Genomic DNA, 18,087 nt, shown 5'->3' on the forward strand with positions numbered 1-18,087 from the left:
TCTTCTTAACGATCCCTGCGCAATGTTTTCCGGTTTTCTCGTCAAGTGCCATGTGTTCAAAAGCCTGTGTACGAGTCAATCGCTCTAATCAAGCAAATAATATATCCTGATTCGAAAATGGATAACGCACGGAGCAGCCAGGCTGAGCGGTAAACTGCGACCCCAAGTCATTGCCGCTGACAGCAACACGCTGCATTGGTGGAGAGACACGGGCTGCAACAAATACCCGCTTCTCTCAACATAGACGCGCATATACCTGTGTGTGCCAGGCACGTCTGTGCCTCCAAACGCGTGTTCCTAACCCTAACCGCACGTAATATTGTGAATAAAAAGAGAGCCGCACTTGATCCAGATCAAGTTGATAGACTGATGTTTCTAGCAAAAAACATTAAGAAATTGATTTCTTGCAGATACGCTATAAGCCTTAGTACTCCTGCTGCTGTCCCCTGTTTAAGTTGTCATGTCATTGCGCTGTGCAGTTCCAATTCCGTTTTTGTTTTTCATTGCATAGCCTAATTTTGTGATATGCATAGTGGCACTTGATATTGATTAAGTTGATAACCTGTTTCAAACAAAGAGGATATGGCCTAAAGGCCCATTCACACCCTACGGTAAATACGGATACGGACACTTTCGTCCGGTCCCGGAGGTCGTTTCGTCCGTCAGTGGGTCCGTCTCCTCTGAGCTTACGAATCTGGAGTGCTCCGGACGAACGGGAGCACTACCACCGGAGATTGAGGCGGCAGTAGAGGCAGAAGTCCAACCATTCGCAAAAATAGAGAAAGAGAATAGTCTATAGGCCTATAATATCTGATGTATATATATTTTGTTTTTAACGTTTTATACTTATATTATACTATATACCTGACCTTATTTTATCGTTCACCTGCTTTGGCAATGCAAATGTATATTTTTCATGCCAATAAAACTTTTTTGAATTTAAATTTTGAGCAGAGAATGTGCAGGTTGGTGAGGGGTGCCACATGCCACCACCGCGTACACTTTGTGCCGGATGACGCAGAGCAAAATCATCTCCTCTACAGATACCATGTTTGCGATTGTCGATGCCGGTCATTTCATACATGACAGTCACTGCCCTCTAGAGGTTGTTTTGCGTAACATCCATAACAACGCTGAAACCGGACGGAGGTATGAAGGGTAGTCCCGGAGACAACGTTTAGTACGGACGGAGGAATTTAGTCCGGATCCGGAGGTATGAGGCGGCCTTAAGTCCTGTTTTAAGTCCATGTCTCCTCTTGTCACGTTATACATTTGTGATTGAATCTCTGTTAGTGTTTTTTTTTTTTTGTGGGGGGGGGGGGGGGGGGGGCAGGGCCTCGTAGATATTCAAATATATTCAAATACGTTGCTTGATATTCGATATCCGTTCAAAATAGATTTTTCTCAAAAGTGACAGCCCTATATAGTAGTAGTATAGTCGTTTTTATTGATAAGGCAGAGCGATCTGCATACAAATATTTTCCGGTTTCATGCATTTTAGCTGATGACACCGATAGCTCTCAGGCAGCTGGCCCCTCGACATCAGCTCAAGTTACCCCTATATTTTCTTTTCAACTCTATATCCTCTAATGAGCTGCTTTCACATATGGCTGTACATCCTTCTGTTCTCCGTCTATTCTACGGAGGTGCCGTATATGTGAATGACATATCCTGACATTGGACCTCCTGAAAAAATACTACATATGTGAATGAGCAGTAGGACGTTGGCATTTCACACCAGTTGAGTGGCCGTGTTGATGACGCTTCGGCCTACATTTGCATGTCATTGAGTGGCACCCGCACCCTAATCGATAATCAGCCTATTGCCTTTTGTTCGCTGAATGGTTTAAAAAAATGTTTTATTATTATGTTACACCTTTCCTGCTGGCGGCTCCCAGACCATAGTCGAGGAGCACAGAAGCGACGTTCCGCTCCGTAGATTCTCTCTGGAGTAACACCCTTCACTTTGACTGGCAGTGGGTCTGCTTATAGGTTTGAATATGGTCGGAATGAAGCGGCCACTGATTATTGACAGGCAGTGTACTTTATTCTTAGTTTCCCTAACGTTACAGTAGGGCCTACACGTTTGCACAGACACAGCCGGACTCGTTCATTACCTCACTAAACACACACTACCGCTCGCTCTCCTCGCTCGTCCACTCACAGCCACTTGCGCACACACATGCGCTACTCTAGTAACAATTATTATTGACAACAGTTAGCTAAACATTATAGGGTCCCGTCCTTCCACTCCCTGTTTTCTCAGTAAAACACAGAAATCAACTACATTTGTCCCAGTGTTTGTTAGATGTGAAATGAAGCCAAAAAAGACGCTCTCTTCCTCCGGCAATGCAGTCGTTCGCAACGCCTTTCTTGTTCGTCGTTTCTTCTATTTGTCTGTAACTCATGCTCCAATCTTTCGTCGATCAATGCGGATGTTGTGAATGCAACAGAATATATGCATCGCTGCAGCAACATTTAACATGATCGCGATGAGTTCTGCCCGTTCTGTCTGCTGTCAAACCAAAACAAACCCGATCCCGCCTCTTGCGACCCTACGTCATATGCCGCCCCTTGCAAGCCCGCCCCCCTTAAGCAGCCGGAGATTCTACTGACACAGATCTCCGCATATCGGGCATCAAGTGTGAATAAGTGTGAATGACCCTCACAGTCAAACCTCCTGCTCCACAAATGCGGAGAAAAGACGGAGGTCATATGTGAAAGCAGCTATGGTGTTCAGTATGTAAAAAATTAAAATGAAATGGTTGCTTTTGGTGCAGTGTAGAACTCCTTTTTTGCCACTCAATGAACTACTAGGAATCGGTAAGAGAATAAATAAGGAATTGGATCGATAGGAAGAATCGACAATGGCATCGATATTGATAAAAACGTATAAATTCCCACCCCTAGCCACTACCTAAAAAAATTATTTAGATTCATAGCCTATGTATGTTAATTGAACCAACATACATTAATTTCATATTTTACATGCTCAAATGTTAACATGTCTATACTCTTGTTAAATAACAAACACAACAAGTGTTGTTTTAAAAGCCACATGAGTGATTTTTTTTTCAGTGCAAAGGGCTCACATACATCATTCAATGATGGCACAAAACTGAAAAACGGTGGCCCAACATTAAGTGCAACAACTAGCATTACATTCAGTGCAGTTGTAGTAGTGGTGACTTAAGTTGAAATCTTTCGTGACTAATATTGTTTCTAAGCAAACTAGATAGATGGGTTTGCCTTTGAATTCTATGAAGCTACTCTGCTAAAAAAAAAAAAAAAAATCTTAAATTATCTGCGGGCCTCACAGAGTGAGGATGCGGGCCGCATGTGGCCCGCAGGCCACCAGTTGCCCATCCCTGATCTAGAGCCACGATAATGACACTATGAATGTGTAAGATTTTGTTTATTGTTTAAGACGTCTAGAAATATGGAACAGCTGAATTCACACCCAATGCTTGACATGTATCATTCAAAGTGAGGAATTATTTTAACACCAGTGAAACAACACCTTAACTTGTAGAGCTCTAGATGGGTTTCTTCAGGAAACATGTTTCTTGGCTCCATGGCTCAAGCTGAGCTGTTTTTGCAGCCCGCTGGGGCTGCAGCAGGGGTCTAGGTCCCAGGTGCAGACCGGATACAATTGGGAAAAATATTTATTCTAAGGAAACTAAGGAGTGAAAAATGTAACGCACAAAAGATCAAGGCAAAGTTCCAACACAAAAAGAATAAAATCCAAAACAAAAAAAATCACAAGGCAGAGAATCCAAAGTCTTCTGGCAGAGCAGAAACAGGCAGAGCAAAAAACAACAACATCTCACCAAACTTTGTGGTACAATCTGACAAAGCCTAACTGGTGAGCTGAACTTAAATAACAGAGGGAAAGCAAATCATTGGCAGGGAGAAAACAAGGGACAGGGAAAACTCAATCAGGACAACGAGCAGCTAATGAGCAGGTGTGGCCAGGGAGTGGCACCAGGCAGGTGAGGGCGGGGTTCAGGACAAAAACAAAAAGCACATGGCAAGGCAAACAAAATCATTCAATGCCACAGAAAACCAGCAGTGCGGGCAGAGTCCATACAGGATACTAACAGAACCTTTATAAAAACCAAAAACAGTATCAAAGTATCAAAGATTTAAATAAAGGGAAAGATCAAATCCTTTTCAATACATATAAAGGTGAAAATGGGAAGAATTGTTCAATGTTTGGATGAAGTTTAAAGCGACAATATGATGACAGGTCATCAGAGATGAAGGAAACATGATAAACATAAATACTGGCTTCTGCACCAACAATGTTCCAGCCTTCTGCAGCCATTGAAGCAAGCAGACAAACTGGATGAACTGAGATTGTAGATTCCACCTCACCTCAAAGCCGTGTTCTCTTTTGGAAAAACACCAAAGCAAGAGCCGTGCTTAATCCCGGGTTGGATTTCCGTTTGTAAAATGGAGACAGCTTAGAGCCCAGAGTAGGGTGAGCAGACATCTCCGGTAATGTCCCCTTCTCCGGTAATGTCTATCTGTTGACTTTATTCCATATGAGGCCATACTGATTATAAACAATAGACCATCAATACAATAAAGAACAGTTCTGTATTAGAGGAGCTACTTTGGATTATTTTTGACTGGTTTATCAAAGCCTAAAACACATCATAGTTGTAGGGCATCTAGGCTACTGCCCGATCATTGACCACAGTGCTACACTTATCATGAGGTGAAAGGCTCAATGTCAGAGTGCTCCCAGTTTATTTATTTTTATTTTTATCAGATATGTAGTTGGCTGCCAAACCACAAATGTCCCCGTTTTTCATTTCAGAATTTTGGTCACCTTAGCCAAGAAGGATTTCAAGACAGATACCATGTGAGCTGGTTTATAATGCAAACAATTACAAAGTTTCAAACACATGCATTAGCGGATCAACTTACAGTGTTAGACTCATCTTCGCTTGTCATTGTCGACATAGAGTAATTGAGCTCCTCTCAATATTATTATTGCTGGGCTCGACTTGAGCTTGTGTCCTCAACATCGCGACCTGAGCTTCCAGTCTGGGGAGTCAACTCTCTCCGATATGGTGAATATTGACTGCAGTACCCATATTCCAGATGTGGTTCCATCAATGCTATATATCTTACCTCCAAAGGTAAAAATATGTTAAGTCTGAAGTGGTTGAGGTCTAACCACCATTGGCCAGAAGGCCACAACATTTTTGGAGGAGATAGGTGTCAAATTTCATAGAGAATGGTTACGAAAGAAAGACTAATACAGTCTAAGTAGAACGTAAGCTAGCAGCACTAACCTAATAATACAGCCTAGTAAGAACAATAGTCGAGTGTTGATAAGCAACAGCCACCTGATTCTAACACTAATAATATGTTGTCCTGGTAACTGTAGGCCCCCAGCGTCTGGACTACGTGGAGGACTACCAGGATGTCCTCACCAGCTCAGAGACCTTCGACCTGGAGGTCTTCTCCATCCCAGGGGAGGGGCTCTTCATGGCCGCTGCCAACAGGTCACATGACTTCCTTTCTGGTGTAGTCTAATCCAGGTTATTCTAGTCTAGTCTAGTCTAGTCTAATCTAGTCTAGTCTAGTCCGGTCTAGTCTAGTCTAGTCTAGTCTGGTCTGGTGTGGCCGGTTCTAGGGGGTCCCTGTTCAGTGGTCATCCCAGTATGTTGGTCCTGCAGGGACGTCCACCCGGGCTCTGGGCTGTTCCAGTGGGTGGCCGGTCGATTCCAGCTCTACCAGAACATCAGCACCCAGGAGGCCCGGGCCTGGAAGCACTTCACCCTGGAGGGCCAGGTCAGCTCCACCCTCACGCTCCTCCACCAGCCAAACTACCACTCTCACACCTCCATCTTGTACACCTCTTCCAACCCCTCCGCTACCTAACCATGCCTCAACTATCTCCACCTCTTCCACCTACATCATGTACAACTCCATCTCAACCACTTCCACCTACATCATGTACACCTCCACCAACTCCATCTCAACCTCCTACATCATGTACACCTCTACTCACAGCCTTATTACAGATTCCTTTGAGGCTTCAGCTCGGAGACCACATTATGTTCATTCAACAGGCGGAATGTTCTGGAAGCCATATCACAAGGAAATAAAGGAGATTAGTCTGGTGTCTGGAATAGTCTAAACAGAGAGAGAGAGAGAGAGAGAGAGAGAGAGAGAGAGAGAGAGAGAGAGAGAGAGAGAGAGAGAGAGAGAGAGAGAGAGAGAGAGAGAGAGAGAGAGAGAGAGAGAGAGAGAGAGAGACACACACACACACACACACACACACACACACACAGAGAGAGATGGGAGCGAAAGCCAGAGATATGGAGAGAGAGAGAGATGGGAGAGAGAGAGAGTGCAGGAGGGAGAAATAGTGAGGAAGAAAAAATAAGAGCGAAATAGCAAGAGAGAGAGTGCGGGAGAGAGAAAGAGAGGGAGGAAGAGAGAGACAGAGCGTGAGAGATGGGTGAGAAAGCCAGAGAGATGGGAGAGAGAGAACAAGGGGGAGGGAGAGAGACAAGAGAGAGACCATGTCTTCCCTTCATCAGTGTAGCACTTTCTCATCAGAGCTAGTATTGTTTGATGTGTGAAGGCGTATTTGATTCATAGTGTTGCAGAGTGTGTAGTTAGCTAATTACAGCTAAGAGCCTTAATGACAAGGAGCGCTCAGAGCACCTGTGGATCTGTACAAACACACGTCACACCTGTCATTAACCTTCCCTTCACTCTCACTATCTCTTCTCCCCCTCTTGACGGCTCTCTATCTCAGCCTCTCCTTTTCTATCTCTCTCTATACATCTCTTTCCTCTTTCTTTCTATTTTCTTTCCCTCTATCTCTCTCCTCCTCTCCCCTCCATCAACAATCTCGCCCCATTTCCTCTCTCTCTCTCTCTCTCTCTCTCTCTCTCTCTCTCTCTCTCTCTCTCTCTCTCTCTCTCTCTCTCTCTCTCTCTCTCTCTCTCTCTCTCTCTTCTCTCCTTTTTCCATGCCTACTAATGAACATTCACCAAATATTTTTTGGCATGCCATTTTAATGAACAAATGTATTGCCAAAGCATGGAAATAAAGTGAAATAAATAGACATGAACAGACATGAAACATAAACCGACAAAGAATCAGACCCACTATGGATTACATAAACTTCCTCCTTCCCTTAGGGAACATTTCTCCCTCTGCTGACCCCCTCAGCCCAACACGAGGAGCTCTTCATCTATAGCTCTCTTTATCTGCTCTGTGTGGAGGTCTGGGGAATCTGAAACCAGATTCTGATTTCACTGTACTTCATCTGTTTCAATGTGTTGTATTGTAGTCAATTTAACCATTGGTTTCCATGACCACCTATTTGTGGCTACTCGGCCTGTATTTGGTTAATGGTTGTTTGATGATTGTAAGTATGGAGCCCATTAAAACTATCTTTTGAGTGATTGCATGAACTGTTTTAGTTGTGATATGTACTGGCTGATCACTGTGGAAGCATTTGGAAGGTTCTTGGTGGTTTCTTCCCAGTTGGTTTTCCTCATGTCTCATGCTAACATATGCAATGTTTTTGGTATGACTAATGCAGATGGTCTGCATTTAGGAGAAACTGCTAAAAAGAATGGGAGTGTCAGTCTTAAATTTAGGACCCCTCATTTATTTTACTGAGAGTATATCACAAAATGTCATTATCGTGGTCTGCACAAGCTTGTCATCATGATTGTATTCTGCTAACTGCACTGTCCATAACTATTTGATAGGACTTCATTTGTAGCCTAGGCTATATTAGTCCACTAACATTAGTATGTTAGTGGTGTATGGTGGCATAAGTATGTGAGACTCAAGTTGTTTTAGGGTGTTTTGGTGAACTACAAAATAGCAGGGAGGGATAATTATGTGAATAAAATTGATACAAATCCACCAGTGGCAGCATTGTAATTTGAAAGCTGGTGGGCAGCATGTCTTGGACTACAAGGGCAGAAGGAAAGGATGCAATGCCAATAAGTCAAATCAGGCCTACTCTTGATTTGTAAACCTAAATAAAAAAATCTTGGCCTATTTTGCCCTCAATGACTGAAGCTATTGGTTGTAATTTGGCTGTTTATTTTCAGCTACAATTGTTTTAAGAAAAATGAAGACACAAGACCAAAAGTGATGCCATTTAAAATGCATCATGCTCTGAATCATTCTCTAACATCCTTTCCACGATATCAAACAGAACCGTCAGAGTAACAAACAATTAAATGAACAACAAGAATCAAGAAAACAAGGGATGTGATGGAAACTCGCCGCTGTGCAAATGGATGGTATTCACACATGAGGTTTGCCTTGATGTTGAGAGTGGCGTGGGAGCTGTATCTCAGACATGGGAAGGATGTAAATTTCGGGACACATCATAAGTAGTGTACCTTTGAATCAGGGGGTGTTTCAGCCTTTAAACACTATACACCGTCATCAAAGGTGGCCAGCTACAGGGTGATCAAGCCTGAGCTTGTGTCCCGTGCCCAATCATGAGTATTGCCTGGTTGTTTAAATGGCGCAGCCCACGGGACCATGCAAGGCAGGGGGGGTCCTCTTCCCTGAGTCAGGCCTAGAGCTGACCACATACCTTGTTCGCCCTCCTCCTGGAGAGTTCTGACCTGGGTTCTCAAGTGGGGGGGGTGGCGGGGATTAGTGAGCAGGTCATGTTTAAGACCACTGGCTTGGACCTTATCCCCTCCAGGTTTTTTAGGGATAGTGCTGAGGTTACATCTAGTATTCTTACCCATGTCATAAATCTGTCCATAAGTCAGGGTGTTTTCCCAAACGGTGTGAAGAATGCTAGGGTGGTTCCTCTCTTCAAGAAAAATAGCAGAGCTGATGTTGGGAATTATAGGCCAGTCTCAATTCTGTCAAACATATCAAAGATTTTTGAGTGTCTTGTGTATGAACAGATTGAGGAGTATCTTATCAGGCATGATCTATTATATGAGCTCCAGTTTGGTTTTAGAGTTGCACATTCTACTGACACCTGTCTCATTCACCTCTTCGACTATGTGCGTCAGAATTTAGATTTAGGGAATTATGTTGGTATGCTTCTACTTGACCTGCAAAAAGCATTCGATACTGTGAACCACAATATTTTGATATCTAAACTCAGCACTCAAATGGATCTCTTCTTACCTAACAGATAGGACACAAGTATGCGATGTGGAGGGGAGCCTCTCTGAACCACAGAGTATAGCATGCGGGGTGCTCCAAGGCTTGATCCTGGGGCCCCTGTTATTTTTACTGTACATAAATGACATGTCAGCTGTGGTACAGTGCAAATTGTTATTATATGCTGATGATTCTGCTTTACTTGTCCCAGGGTGTAATGTTAAAGACATTGAAAATACTCTTGGTATTGAGCTTAAGTCTGTCAACCAGTGGCTTGTAGACAATAAGCTCGCTATGCATCTGGGCAAGACTGAATCAATCTTGTTTGGTACAAAAAGGAAGTTGGCAAAATCAAATACTTTAAAAGTGATGTTTAATGGGGTCTGAAATTGTATCTAAATCAAGTGTCACATATCTGGGTCTAACATTGGATCAATCACTTAGTGGTGAATCTATTGCAGCCAAATGTGTATTTTAGACAAATGTGCCTGTAAGTTGAAGTTTTTATATCGCAAGACAAAGCTTTTAGATTTTTCTGTAAAGTAATTATTGGTACTATCTCTGATTCTATATCACGTGGATTTTGCTTGCTCTGCATGGTTTTCTGGGTTGACAGTGAAACTTAAAAAAGTGCTGCAAAACAATGTTATTCGGTACCTGTTAGAAGCACCCCCCCCCCCCCCCCCCCTCCAAATATGGTCAGGAATGGTCAGGCCCCCAAATATTTAAGCTGTAATGTAACCATGGGCCACACACAGCATAGTCATAACACCAGGGCTAGCATCCACTCCTGCACAGTACCTAGAGCTAATAATGCAGGTAAAAATTATTTCTTTTACACTGGTATCATGGCTGGAATAGTTTGCCTACTACTGCACAACTCCTATCATCGCGAGGGACTTTTAAAAGACAGGTCAAGCTGATTTTATGGAACAAGGTGGATATTTATTGATAAATTGGATAGTTTAGTTTTTACAGCAGTTTTGTTTTCTTATTTATTTTGTTTTATGTGAAGTGTTTGTTTCTTGTGTGTAACACCAAGGACCTTGCTGGAAATAAGTATTGTACTTTTGCATGTCATCCTTTGGATTACTGTTTTTATTGTCTTGATCCAGAATTAAATCAATCAATCAATCAATCAATGTTGCTGTTCTATGAGCCCAGCAATGGTCCTTCCGCTTGATCCATATCCACTGGATGCTTCTTTCGGCCGCTACAGAGACTGATCTAATTGTTTGTCACAGAGCCTGTCCATGGATACCAAGGTCTTTCAGCAGCCTGATGGTGGAAGAAGCCACAAAACATCTGCATCCCACTTCTGCATCCCACAACTAGATACATTTTAGCATTCCATCCTTGTTTTTGCGCGTCTGCTGCCAGTTCTGTGTAGCGCAGTTTCTTGAACTCATAGGCCTCTTCGGTTGAATTCTCCCATGGGACTGTGAGCTCTATAATGTTGACAAACTTCAGTGAAGGGGACCCGAGTACCTAGTCTGGCCTAAGGGTGCACAGATTAGTTGCTGGCCAATATCGACTAGCATCTTCCAATCCCGGGCCTTGGCTAGCTGCTCAGCTTCTGGTTTGGGAGGAGGATGGTTGGGCTTTTTCTGTCCCTCTTGGATGAATGTTGGTGCTGTGATGGAATTTGATGCTCTCTGGGGCAAGAAATTGGTGGTATTCCTCTTGTTCTCAAGAGCTGCTGCCAGATTCTTGAGGACCTGGTTGTGCCTCCAGGTGTAGCGGCCTTGCTGGTCAAGGCTGGTCTTACAACCGGTCAAGATGTGTTTGAAAGTCGCTGGAGTTGGGCAGAGGGCACAGGTTCGTTTCTCGCCATACCACTGGTGGAGGTTTTTTGGAGATGGTAGCACATCATAGGTATCTCTGATGATGAAGCTGATGTTGCTTGCCTCCATTTCCCAGAGCTCCCTCCAGCTGAGCTTTCTCCTCTCCAGGCCTTCCCACCTCATCCATTGTCCCTGCTTGACAAGAGAGACGGCCGTCGCACTTCTTTTAGCCTCCTCCTGATGGCGCACCTCCTATACTACCATTTTCCTCCTCTCTGAAGTTGAGGCCTTATGCCAAGTTGGCTTACTTGCCGTAAGGCCAAAGCCTCCTCTTCCCAGCTGGACATGCCCCATGATGTCGTTGTGCTTCAGGGCTAACGTAGCATCCATTTCCGTCCAGTTAACAGGGGTGGTGCAGCATTGCTGATGGTCTGGTCTCTGGAGTCCTTCAAAGTCATATGGAGTCTCACTTTAGAGCACTTGTACTCTTCAGTGAGGCTCGTGATAGGCAGTTCAAGGACCCCTTTGCCATAGAGGCTGATGTTAGTCAGACAGCGTGGGACCCCAAGCCATTTCTTCACGTATAAAGTTATGATTCGCTCCATCTTCTCCACAGTTGTTATTGGGACCTCGTAGATAGTGAGTGGCCACATTACCCGAGGGAGAAGTCCAAATTGCAGGCACCAGAGCTTGAGCTTCCCTGGCAGTAGGGTTTTGTTGATGTTTTCCAGACTGTTGGTGATGTCCTGCCTTATTTGTTGCACTTGGTCTTTGTCCCTGAGGCTTGCGTCATACCATCTGCCCAGGCATATAGAATCTTACCTATTCTATTTATTTTAACCATTCATCAGTCATTTGGGTTAGTGCAGTAGCTGTGGAGTGCCCCTTCCTGTATGCATGTTGATGAGCTGTGTTCAGGTCATTTATACAGAAATAGTTTTGTATTTGCTCATATACTATTCTTTCCATGATTTTGCTTAGGTAGAATGCTTAATGGTCTACTGTTTTTCCCTGAAAAAGTGTCTTTGTTATTCTTAGGCAGTGGAATAATTTTAGCAATCTTCCAGTCTCCTGGGCAAATTGATTTTTCAAAACTTAAATTAATTATATGGCAGATAGGCAGAGCCAAGACATTAGCAACAGGTTTAAGCAACCATGCATCCAGGTTATCAACACCCGCTGGTTTGATCTTACTCGATCTTATTAATTGTTCGACTGTAGACATATTGACTTTTTCAAAGTGGAAACTACAACATTTATTCTTCATCAGTTTGTTTGTAATAAGCCTGGATGAGAGCTCTAGACCCTTTTCATTCACCTCCATTCCATCATTCAATTTCTCAAATAGTTAGCTATATCAACTGGTTTGGTGAGAAAATTGCCCTCTGCCTCTAAGAAAGATGGTGTAGATCTACCACTTTTTCCCATTAGTTGATTAAGAATGTTCCAAATTGTCTTGCTGTCACTAATACTGCTAATTTTCTTATGATAATACATCTTCTTCTTATTTTTATTCAACATTGTTACAAAGTTTCTAAGTTTACGATACATACTCCATTCTTGTTCACAACCAGATTTTATTGCATCTGCCTTGGCTCTATCCCTCTCCATCATGTGTGCTTTAAGTTCTTGATCTAACCCAGTGGTTTTCAAAGTGGGGGCCGCCAGGGGGCGCTAGGGGGGCCTCAGAAAATTGGAGGGAAGATAAGAAAAAAAAAGGAAAGACAAAAAAAAAAATTCTAATTATTTTTTAATAAATATTTTAAATCTGATTTTTCATGACGTCATGTTTAGACCTGGCGGTTTGCGCCATTTATCAAGCTGCTTTGCTCCTCAAGCGAGCAAGCTAGCTAGCTCAAAATGGACAGGTTTTTGACAAAGAACAGGTCAACGGAACCGACCAACAGCCCTGCTGTGGAGGACACTGCTGCAAAAAAACCTAAGAACTCCTGGCCAATTAAAATCAGAAGGTACGAGGCAGCGTACATTAAGTATGGCTTTACAGCCATACAGAAAAATGGCCATGATTGCCCGAAGTGTGTGCTCTGTCTGGAGACCCTCTCAAACGAGTGTTTAAAACCTTCGAAACTTCAGCGTCACTTGATGCAAAAACATCCGGCAGAGGCCGAAAAAACGGCAGACTTCTTCAGACGTAAAGAGGAGCATTTGGCCAGGCAATCTGCTGCATTCACACAGCAAGCTACCGTTCCCGAGCGGGCCCTGAAGGCATCATTTTTAGCTTCATACCACATTGCTCGTGCAAAAAAACCTCACACAATCGGAGAGGATTTGCTTTTACCAGCTACCAAAGACATTGTCCGAGAATTGCTTGGCGAGGATGCTGCTAAAAAAATCGACGCTGTCCCACTCTCGGACAACACCGTCAGCCGACGGATTGGTGACATGGCGCAGGACGTATCTGCTCAGCTTTTGGAGCAGGTGAGAGCCAGCGAGTACTTCGCTCTTCAACTAGATGAGAGCACAGACATATCGAATGAGGCCCAACTGCTTGTGTACATTCGATTTATTTCCCAGGAGAGATTTGTCGAGGAAATACTGTTTTGTAAAGCACTTGAAAGAAGAACCACTGGGAAAGATATTTTTCAAGTTTTGGACGATTACATCGAGTCTAACGGATTGAACTGGGCCCGCTGTGTGGGGGTGTGTTCGGACGGAGCCGCGGCAATGACCGGCAAGATCAGTGGAGTGACCACTCTCATTAAGCAGAAAGCCCCACATGTAGTCGCCACACACTGCATGCTCCACCGTGAGGCACTTGTCGCAAAAAGGATGGATAACGAGTTGAATCAGGTACTACAGGAGGTTGTACAAGTGGTGAATTTTATTAAAGCAGGCCCCTTGAAACACAGACTGTTTACCCTGCTTTGTAATGAGATGGGTGCCCGTTTTGAGGGGCTGCTGCTTCACTCAAACGTGCGCTGGCTGTCACGGGGCGCAGTTTTGAACCGTGTCTATGAGCTGCGGAGGGAGGTTGGAGAGTTCCTCTCTTCTGAAAAGCATCAGCTGGCAAAGCGGTTCACTGATGCAACCTGGATCCGCAAACTTGCATACATGTCAGACATTTTTCTGCATCTAAATGTACTGAACCAAAGCATGCAAGGACGTGACACGTACATACTGCAGGTGCAAGACAAAGTGCGTGCTTTTTCCAAAAAGATTATGCTGTGGTCAAACAAGCTCCAGGAGGGAGTCACAGAGATGTTCCCACTACTTCACCAGGAGCTGCTGTCATGTGATGATTTGGGCTCCATCTCTCCAATGATCCAGTCCCACCTGGAGCACCTCCAAGGATATTTTAAAGACTATTTCCCTGACCTTGAAAACACACATTTAAACTGGGTTAGGAACCCCTTTTCCCCCGGTGTCAGTTCTAGTTTGGACATAAAGTCACAGGAGGAGCTGATTGAGATGACAAACTCAGGGGATTTAAAACTAAACTTTGAGGCTCTTCCCCTGTCTAACTACTGGCTACATGTAAGAAAGGACTATCCCACCTTGGCTGACAGGGCACTGAAATGCCTTCTCCCTTTTGCAACAACTTACTTGTGTGAGTCTGGCTTTTCAACTTTAAAGGTACTCAAAACTAAACATAGAGCACGTCTACATGTGGACAATGACATGCGTATGGCACTGACAGACATTAAGCCCAGGCTTGACAGACTGTGTAGGAGCCACCAAGCCCATCCCTCCCACTAGTGTGATCACTGTCTGTCACTTCCAACACACACACACACACACACACACACACACACACACACACACACACACACACACACACACACACACACACACACACACACACACACACACACACACACACACACACAAAAGAGAGGTTTGGTTTCTTTTTTCTGTTTTTGTATCATCAACAGTTTGTTGAAAGGTTTGTTATTCAGTGGGAATATAGTGTTGAACTTACAGAACCAAGTCAGTTTAATAGATTTTTTTTCTTTTTTGACTGAAAACTTTTGAAGACATAATGCAAGAAAGACAAAAAAAAAAACCTCTTGCATATGTAAATATATTTTCTGTAGGGTAAAATGTATTGCAACATAGTGTCTATAATAAGAAAAACATTGTGGTGCAACAAAGATGCCCTGCCATACAAATCTTATTCTGTGTTGAAAACATGTTGTTAATATTATTCTCATGCTAAACAAATGTAATAATTACAGTATTGAATAGAGAATAAAAGTAACAAAAACGTTCTTAAAGTTGATGTGTGACATATTTTGTAGCATTGTTGGTGGGTTTGCAAAGGGGGTCCCTGGCCAGAAGCTAATGATTTTTGGGGGGCCTTGGCATGGAAAAGTTTGGGAACCCCTGATCTAACCAAGGCGACATAGCATTTCGCACAGTTAACTTCCTGACAGGAGCTTGTTTATTCACAATTGGGAGTAGTAGACGATCAAACGCACCCAAAGCAAGATCCGGGTCTTCCTCCTGTAGTACTTCGGACCAGTCAACCACTTACTTGATTACAGTAGTTATTTTCATTAAAGTTTTTAAAGATAATTTTAGAAAATTTTTGACCTCTCTTGGGTATTTTTGTCTTTCTTCCAATAGCTATAAGGTTGTGGTCGCTACAGCCTACTGGAATGGAAGTTGCTTTTGAACACAGCTCAGAAACATTTGTAAATATGAAATCAATACATGTTGAAGATTTGACTCCATCCGCTCTTCTGCATATTCTAGTAGGCTTCTTGACTACTTGTGATAAATTACATGTATCTGCTAGAGAAAGGAGTCTGGCTTTCAGCGGGCAGTCTTTCACATTCTAGTCTATATTCAAGTCCCCTAAGACAAACATTTCACAATTTGCATCACACAATTTGTCTAACACAGAGGTCTATAGCCGCACCCTATTAACATTGGCTTTATATACGGAAGTTGAACCTGCAGCCACAATACCTCCACCTTTTTACATCCTAGATCATTCCTGGTTTTAACTGGAATATGATCTTGACAATAGATAGCTACCCCACCTCCCCTTGTTATTCCCCTATCTAGTCTATACATATTATATCCCTCTATTTTCAATACTTCTACTGTTTATTGCTGGATTCAGGTGTGTCTCTGATATTGAAAGTATATGTAATTTATATCCAGTCAGGATTTCAGAAACATCATCAATTTTATTACATAGACTACAAATATTCAAGTGACCTAACCTCAATCCCTTTCGTGGCAAAATAGGACTATACATTAGTGTACCCCAGTAACATTTTTAACCAACATAACTTCTGAACAAAACCTCAAACGTAAAACACGTTTGAGGTTTTTTTAAAACACAACGTAAGCACTCCCCACCCAACCATCTAACCCCCATCCCTTCCACCCCGCACGCATCCACTCACCCACGTCGCACTCACACTTGCAATGCTCGCACGCACACACACACACACACACACACACACACACACACACACACACACACACACACACGCATGCACACACATACACACATCAACACAGTGTCTTAGTAAGTGCAGTATGCGTAATGATTAGGGTGGCCGGGTGAATAATACCATGTTTTACGCCCGCAGTCCTGAGATTCTCCCGAATCTCTCCAAACTTTGCTCTCTGCTTGGCTATATCCGACATTAGGTCAGGGAAGAATTGGAGCTCCATCTCCCCATGCCTGAGTGTGCGCTCCTTTTTGGACAGCACCAAGATCTCCTCCTGTAACGTTGCATCCTCATAATCATGGTCTTATTCCCGGGCCTACTCGGTGGGCAATTTCAACCACAGGCTCAGTCCTGATCTTGCCTTTAAACAGCTCCTTCATAACAATGTCCATGTAGGCTGTAGGATTCCCCTTTTCAGTGCCGGTCGGTAGGCCATGCACTCTTAAATTAAATTTCCGCCTCCAGTCTTTCCAATTTATCACGGAGTTCAGAGTTCTCTTCATGGAGATGTTTTAAATCCATCTTGTTTTTTTCCTTGTCTTCCTCAAGTGCAGCAACACGCTCTTCCATATCATTCAGTCTGTTTTCAACACCATCTAATTTCCGACCACATTCCTCCATTTTAGCTTTGAGAGAGTTCAATTGTGGTTGAAGTGTGGTCAGTGCTACTGCAATTTCTTTCTTCATAATCGAGCGGATTAACTCAGACAGTTCTTGCTTGTCGATTCCAGACACATCCTCTATATGTACCTGCTGTCTCTCACACCTCGCGCATGCTCAGCTTGAGGGTTCTTCAAGTTTTTAAGATGTCCTCCTCACTCACCCCCCACCACCCACTTTGAGGCCCTGATGATGACCTCCATGGCCATTGTGAAGGTCAGCAGTGAGATTGTACAGCCTGCCATGATGCCTACTTCTAGGCGCTGCCATGTTGTAAAGTCAGCTGTTGTGAAGCACAGCTACAGGTCTTTGAAGTAGGCTTTCACTAGAGTAGTGATGGATGATGGAACGTGGAAGAAGTTGAAGGATTCCCAGAGGAGGTTATGGGGAACTGATCCAAAGGCATTCAGAGGCAGTCAGACTTCTCAACCATGATGGACTTTAATTGGCACTTTTTACAATTTCAAAAACTGTAAAAAAAACTTACTTTCAAAAAAAAAAAAAAACACCTGCACTTTTTAAGTCATTCTTTATCCTATACCTTTTATCAACTATTTTTATAGCATCACTTTTGGTAGATGCCTGTTATTTTTTTTTTTTTACATTACTATTTATTTATTTGTCTTAGGGTGGGTTGCACCAACGTGGTTTAACTTAATCCTGGTTTAGTAAATCTAGATTTAAACTGGGTTTTAAATTAACCCATGGTGCGTTGCACATCTCCATTTTAACCCTGGATTAGCTAACCAGTTTAAACAAAGATTAAAGTAAGATTAATTCATTTTCACTGTCCGCCATCTTTGATTTTAACCAGATGTAAAAAAAAAAACAGAGAGGGTATACCTATTAAATGTCCCCAAACAGCCCCAAATGGAAATCTATCTCTAACCATAGTGCTAGAACTTCCCGTACTACCCCCCCCCCCCCCACCCCCCTGGTCAACAATCCCGTCCACCTGCGATCCCGCACTACCCCCCCCCCCCCGTCAACAATTCCACCGCGGACCTATAATGTAAGCATTATAAGATTCTACGGAGTCTCAATCCGGCCAAAAACCAAAAGTTGGCAACCCTGCACTACTTGAG

The 18,087-nt window shown here is 43.3% G+C and overlaps 1 protein-coding gene across 1 annotated transcript in view; it reads left to right on the plus strand.

Moving 5' to 3' along the window:
* Window positions 1-18,087, plus strand: part of tspeara (thrombospondin-type laminin G domain and EAR repeats a) — a gene marked incomplete at its 5' end in the record, with an annotated part of 69,015 nt that overhangs the window by 18,881 nt on the left and 32,047 nt on the right. Inside the window, 2 exons of the mRNA XM_084478222.1 lie at window positions 5,402-5,519; window positions 5,694-5,808. Of these exons, the coding sequence (XP_084334348.1) occupies window positions 5,402-5,519; window positions 5,694-5,808 (233 nt within the window). The remainder of the gene's footprint in view (window positions 1-5,401; window positions 5,520-5,693; window positions 5,809-18,087) is intronic.

The sequence above is a fragment of the Micromesistius poutassou genome (genome assembly GCF_964030765.1).
Source record: "Micromesistius poutassou genome assembly, chromosome: 14".
Lineage (NCBI taxonomy): Eukaryota > Metazoa > Chordata > Actinopteri > Gadiformes > Gadidae > Micromesistius > Micromesistius poutassou.